The following is a 7,346-nucleotide window of genomic DNA, read 5'->3' on the forward strand; positions in this document are numbered from 1 at the left end:
TGGTTTTATTTAAAGCTTCAGGAAAAGTTATTGTTACCTGTGTCTGTCACTCAGTCTATTATTGAAGAATTTCAAGATATTCATGACCTTGGTCAAGCACATCTTTCAAGGAGAAGCTCAAGGAGAAGTTGGTTGTACTATTCTGACATTATACATTCTTAAAATAAAGTGGTGATCCTAACTGACATAAAACAGGGAATTTTTACTAGGATTAAATGTCAGGAATTGTGAAAAACTGAGTTTAAATGTATTTGGCTAAGGTGTATGTAAATTTCCGACTTCAACTGTATGTGTGTGTATACACACACACACACACACACACACACACACACGTCATTTCTTACCGAGCAGTGATGCACAAAGATTACAGATTGCCTTTGCCGATCGCTCATCATCTTCATTCATCAGCGAGTCAATGGCTTGAATAGTCATTGACTCACTCACGCGTTGAAAATGAACGGGTTGGCGTCACATTCCGTGCCAGGCACACCTGTGAGCTCTGGAGCTCCACCCCTGACAGGCAGAGTCAACAAACAGTATTCCATTATATGTGTTGACTGAATATAAGCAAGTAGTGTCTGCTAAATAATCAAGTTAGATTTCTCCAGAAATAAATAATTCTAAAAAACAAACTGCTTATATTTACAAATTAGTGAGAATGTCTCACACCATGTTCAAGAATTGCCTTTTTCCTCACTCACTCTAGGTTAAATGAAAACAAAACCTCCAAAATATTGTTACGTTTTAAACAAAGCGATTATTATTAATTAATTTAACAAACTGTTAGAATTATACAAAAAGACCCTTCGATATTCAGATATTCTCACAGATCCTAACGAAAAATGCACCTTAGATATTAATAGACTCCTCCAATCCTCTAAATGTAATTGTTGGCGGAGAGTCACATCATTGAAAAAAAATCTTTTTATATATACACTGTTAAAAATGGTGTAGGTCATTTATTTAAAGAGCATATTGAAGTTAGAAGCAAAAGCCTACAACTATTTTACCACTGTTTTGGCTGCTCTGAGACAAGCACGACACAGGGATTCTTTAGCTAAATAGCCCAGTACTGTACTGCCGGACATCACGTTGTACAGCGCCATATTTTCCTTTCCATCCTAACAGAAACCCAGAAGGTTTTTAGTTTTTCATAGAATAGAAACACCATAATATTAATCAAATTAATTAAGCAAGTACCAGTCTAAAGTCCGGACACACCTACTCATTCCAGGATTTTTCTTTATTTTTACTATTTTCTACATTGTAGAATAATATTGACGACATCACAACTATGAAACAACACATATGGAATCAGTTAAGAACAAATTCCTATTTACAAGGACAGCCTACTCCTTCCTCCCCAACAGGAAACCCTGGTCTCCCGCAATCTGTAGTACAGACATGGCCTGTTCTCCCTTATGTAAGGAATTAGGCACTTTCCCATGTTAACTACAGTATGTATTGTAGACTGCACAGTAGCCCAATAAACAATGAAACACATTTCGTTAATAAAATGTTACAATTGTAAAATAATCAGTTGGTCACCGGTTAAACTGATTATACATTGAATTTAGTCTTTGAGATGCTCAAACAGGGTGTGTTTATCTGTAGTTGTTCTTCAACAAAAACACAACAGGCAAATGCAAATGCAGTCCCGATGTCTAAATAGTGACGGTAGGGATGGTTCTCACAGGTGAGATAATCAGCCCATGCTTGGTACCTTAGATACCGATAACGTGATAGGCAGACGTGATCAGCAGAGAAAGTACACAAGTTTTGATTGGTTTACAGTTTATTACTCAGCTGCGTTTTCCTGTCCAGCAAGCAAAAATAAAAGTATTTTGAAAAGAATTGACATTGCCAAAAAACAGAAATGTGTTTAGAAGGAATAAATATTAACAATATGTAAAAACCAGCTTCTCGAGAGATTGATCCTCTCAAAAACTAAGTCACATAGCTAGCTGAAGGGTTGGGCGGTATCCAGATTTTCATAGTCATACCATCCTTCTCTCATCCCGGGATTTATAGTATTACCGGCACAGTACACAAGAGGGTGCAAAAAAAACAACACAAACCCCATTGGGTGTCTATTACCAGAATACTAACCAAATCTGCACAAGTAATAGTGAATATCAATGGGAGCTGCTAGCTAAATATGCTAATGAGCACAAACAAAAATAGACTAATTGCAAAGACAGGCAATCCAGCTCAAAGTTATACATACGTAGGTAGGAGCTACCGAATGTCATTGTTGGCGAGTTTGGATATTGACAAGCGAATGTGAATGAGAGACAGTGTGCAAATTAACTAAGTTGACACATGCTTGTCTGAAGGAAAAACTACTGGCGCTAAAGCAGCATGTGTCTGTGTGGAGTCTGGTGTCGCTAGGGCAACGGGCCTGCCTGCTGGCCAAGAACACAGAGGAGAAAAATGCAAGGAAATCAAGCAGAGGCAGCTGTTCAGATGTCAAAGCACTTTGGATGAGTTCTCAAACACAGCAAGAAGCAAACACTATATGATGCCCCGTCACCTTATTAATTCAGCCACTTGCTTAGATATGAGGGGTCGCGTCAACACAGAACTCTACATTTTTTCACGCTATAAATAATTATGAAATGCATTAGAAATATCATGATGTATTTTTTAAACGGAGATCGGAAATTCTTCTTGTAATTTCTTCTCAGCATTAGACTAATTTTGTGCTTCAGTTGTAATTCTCCACTGGGATGAGAATTCACAAAAGGCCATTCTATCAGCAGACAGCACTCTGACTGATGTGGAGCTACTGTTCTCCATCATTCTATCAGCAGACAGCACTCTGACTGATGTGGAGCTACTGTTCTCCATCATTCTATCAGCAGACAGCACTCTGACTGATGTGGAGCTACTGTTCTCCATCATTCTATCAGCAGACAGCACTGATGTGGAGCTACTGTTCTCCATCATTCTATCAGCAGACAGCGCTCTGACTGATGTGGAGCTACTGTTCTCCATCATTCTATCAGCAGACAGCACTCTGACTGACGTGGAGCTACTGTTCTCCATCATTCTATCAGCAGACAGCGCTCTGACTGATGTGGAGCTACTGTCCTCCATCATTCTATCAGCAGACAGCACTCTGACTGACGTGGAGCTACTGTCCTCCATCATTCTATCAGCAGACAGCACTCTGACTGATGTGGAGCTACTGTTCTCCATCATTCTATCAGCAGACAGCACTCTGACTGATGTGGAGCTACTGTTCTCCATCATTCTATCAGCAGACAGCACTGACTGATGTGGAGCTACTGTTCTCCATCATTCTATCAGCAGACAGCACTGATGTGGAGCTACTGTTCTCCATCATTCTATCAGCAGACAGCACTCTGACTGACGTGGAGCTACTGTTCTCCATCATTCTATCAGCAGACAGCGCTCTGACTGATGTGGAGCTACTGTTCTCCATCATTCTATCAGCAGACAGCACTCTGACTGACGTGGAGCTACTGTTCTCCATCATTCTATCAGCAGACAGCGCTCTGACTGATGTGGAGCTACTGTTCTCCATCATTCTATCAGCAGACAGCACTCTGATGTGGAGCTACTGTTCTCCATCATTCTATCAGCAGACAGCACTGATGTGGAGCTACTGTTCTCCATCATTCTATCAGCAGACAGCGCTCTGACTGATGTGGAGCTACTGTTCTCCATCATTCTATCAGCAGACAGCACTCTGACTGACGTGGAGCTACTGTCCTCCATTCTATCAGCAGACAGCACTCTGACTGATGTGGAGCTACTGTCCTCCATCATTCTATCAGCAGACAGCACTCTGACTGACGTGGAGCTACTGTCCTCCATCATTCTATCAGCAGACAGCGCTCTGACTGATGTGGAGCTACTGTTCTCCATCATTCTATCAGCAGACAGCACTCTGACTGATGTGGAGCTACTGTTCTCCATCATTCTATCAGCAGACAGCACTGACTGATGTGGAGCTACTGTTCTCCATCATTCTATCAGCAGACAGCACTGATGTGGAGCTACTGTTCTCCATCATTCTATCAGCAGACAGCACTCTGACTGACGTGGAGCTACTGTTCTCCATCATTCTATCAGCAGACAGCGCTCTGACTGATGTGGAGCTACTGTTCTCCATCATTCTATCAGCAGACAGCACTCTGACTGACGTGGAGCTACTGTTCTCCATCATTCTATCAGCAGACAGCGCTCTGACTGATGTGGAGCTACTGTTCTCCATCATTCTATCAGCAGACAGCACTCTGATGTGGAGCTACTGTTCTCCATCATTCTATCAGCAGACAGCACTCTGACTGATGTGTAGCTACTTTTCTCTGGTACTTTTCTTGGTGTAGCCAGCCTACTTTTCTCCAGTAGATTTAAAGACAAACTTTAAGCAAATCAGTAGGAAATGTAGCTGGCTACATTCTTTCTTTTATAAACATTGGAAACATGATGGCCATGCATAGTTTTTGCAAAAATGACATTTTTCATTGTAAGCTAATTTTCTGGTGTGGCTGCCAGCCAAATAGCGTTGCACTTCTGTTGCTATCTGATGAGAATGACATTTTCTGCCTAATGTGTTGCACTAATGTATTTTCTGTAAAGTAAAACTGCAGGGCACGTCTCTGATCATTCTATTTAAGCAACAAAAAAAACTCTTGACTTTCAATATAAAACTCGACCCCTGTCAATACACAGCTGGACTCCGGCTTTCTCTCGTTGCGTTATTTACAAATAAACACGTGACTTGCTCTGTAGAACTACAGTAAACTTCATAGTGTAACGACCCTGGGTTTCTAACCGCAGATATCGACTCTGCCGCTGAGCATACTTTTGCGGCACAGTCGATAGCGCGCTGGACTTCTGGCTAGAAGGTCGAGGGTTCGAGTCCTGCTCCCTGCCTGTTTCATTACAATACTGTAAAATAATGTGACATGAAGAACTCAATCTGCTTTATCTCCTAACGTATTGCACAAGTTGGCGGCAGGTATTTACTTAAAAAGTAACTACAAATATTTACATTTATTTTAAAACTTCAATTAAATAGTTAACGGTATTGACAGTATTGAAAAACCATGCCGTGTCTATTTCTAAATAACCCAGTATATGGTATATACGGTATACCGCCCAAGCCTACTAAATAGCCATGATCCGACCATGTACCATGCTAGCTTTTGTCATTAGCTAGGTAGCCTACTAGCTAGCAAACCAAATCATATCATGGTAGATATGGCATGATGGCAATATGTTGAAAACACTGATAAGAAAAATCTAAATAAAGACTTAGCTACCTAATGTATTTGATCTGCTATCAAGACTGGGTGTAATGCATTTTAACTTAATTATGCACAACAACCTAGAGTTGTGGTGTTATTTTAGAAGCCAATTTGTATCTATCAATCATTATCGTTCTTCACAGCACGAGAGCTGGCAACATTCGACCACTGCCACCTCGCGCTAAATCACTGACGAGCAAACAATTTACATTGTAACAACTTTGCTACATCACAGGCGGACGCATCTCAGTTAATAATATGTGAAACTAACGTATCATGCAATGTCACAGGAGGAAAAACTAGAGATAGAAACTGGGCATTGTAATGGCAGTTTCTTGCAAATGCAATAGTCTCGTGTACATTTACCTATGAATGAAATACGGGCTGTTTTCACAGTCAATGTGTCAAACTATTCTAAAAGGATATACTACTATAATTATTCTAATGGTCCAGACATATGCTCCAACCCCCCCCCCCTTTACTCTCGTTCCCTCCCCCTCTGTCTACCTAAAACCATGCTTTGAGTCTGTCAATCGCATTCTATACATTTTCAAGAGTCCTACAAGCTAGTCCCACCACCCCCACACGGCTTGCTCCATTCCCTTTATAATACTGGTAACAACGCGATGCTGCCTGCAGGCAGGTTACAGATCGATGTCAATGTACCAAATGAACGACCATTCGATTACATACACGCAAAGAGAATGCAATATATTAGCTAGTGTGCAAACATTATCAGGACTGGATCAAATGCTTACCTTGCTTTGGCTGATCTCTCATAACTCCATCCGGCTCCTGCGCCCAAATCACCGAACCCTGTTCCCGGGTAATTTCTATCCATTTTTCATTTATGAGAAATGAGTTACAAGGACGAAAACTCGGAGTATTAGGAATTTTCACAGAATTGGGGTATCAGTCTTCCCCGTGATCGATTTTAGACTATTTTCCCCGTTTCATTAGAAAATCATCGGGATTGGAAAACAGTATATTGAAAGAGAAATGGAGGGGAGGAGAAAACTGGACAAAAAAGAGGGGTCAGGGGATGTACTCCAACCACCTCCAAAAATCAGTCTCTCCTTTCCTACACTTTCCTCTAAAAATAATTTACACAACTGCCAAATTGCAACGACGCTATACACGATCATGATAAATTATCGATAAATTGCAGAGAAACATTCATGCCGTACACCATCCCCTTTATTGCTAGAGCAAATGCATTGTTCCGCGACTGAAAAGATTTAACATCGATATCTCACGACTGTTCCAAATAGTATCAAACGATAAATGATCATAGAACAGTTATCGTGATTTATTTAGCATGCAAAATGCCTTCCCATCCTGAAATCGTTGTGGGCTAGCAGATGCTACTAGTTAATAGCTAGCTAGCCCTGTCGACGCATCAAACTAAAACTGGGTTGCTATTTATATAGCCTTCTACCATTCCTTCTCCTTTTTTACATTACAAAATAATGATTACGACGATATCGCGACATCTGGAAACCATAATCTAAATTCCGAAAATCGATGAAGACGGAAAGTAGGCCTCGTTCTTTATATTTTTAGTCTTTTTCCTCGGAAGACGCCATTTTTGAAGGCGGCTGGCTCTCTATCCTTTCTCCCTCCCCTCACTCACGTCGCTCAAACACACGCGCACTGGGTCTGTTGTGTCCTCCATTCACCGGTTCTCACGGGTCGTCACTAGTTACCACAGCGACAAAGTCATAACCCCCGCCTATTTCTTACTTTTCTCTTCTTAAAATCGGATTTTCAACCTAACCTCAACCACACTGCTAACCTTATGCCAAACCTTAAATTAAGACCAAAAAGCAAATTTTTGTTTTCATGATTCTTTACGATATATCCAATTTTGACTTTGTAGCTGTAGGAACTAGTGGAAACCGTTCTCATGAGAAGGGGAGGGGCTATACAAGTAGGGGCTGGATCCTCTGATGTTACATCCAGTATAGCATCCAGCTCAGAGTGACAACATCCTGCATAGCATCCGGCTGAGTTTTACATTTTACATACAGCATGTAACTATGAACTGAGATACCTACTGCAGCC

At 41.0% G+C, this 7,346-nt stretch overlaps 1 protein-coding gene across 1 annotated transcript in view; it reads right to left on the minus strand.

The window, feature by feature from the left end:
- The window catches only part of LOC120060914 (proline-rich protein 12-like), a 51,829-nt gene extending 44,914 nt beyond the window's left edge, over positions 1-6,915 (minus strand). The window contains exon 1 of the mRNA XM_039010343.1: positions 6,041-6,915. Coding sequence (XP_038866271.1) covers positions 6,041-6,123 — 83 coding nt within the window. The 5' untranslated portion in view covers positions 6,124-6,915. The remainder of the gene's footprint in view (positions 1-6,040) is intronic.
- Between the last annotated feature and the right edge of the window lie 431 nt (positions 6,916-7,346).

Source organism: Salvelinus namaycush, chromosome 16, assembly GCF_016432855.1.
Source record: "Salvelinus namaycush isolate Seneca chromosome 16, SaNama_1.0, whole genome shotgun sequence".
Classification (NCBI taxonomy): domain Eukaryota; kingdom Metazoa; phylum Chordata; class Actinopteri; order Salmoniformes; family Salmonidae; genus Salvelinus; species Salvelinus namaycush.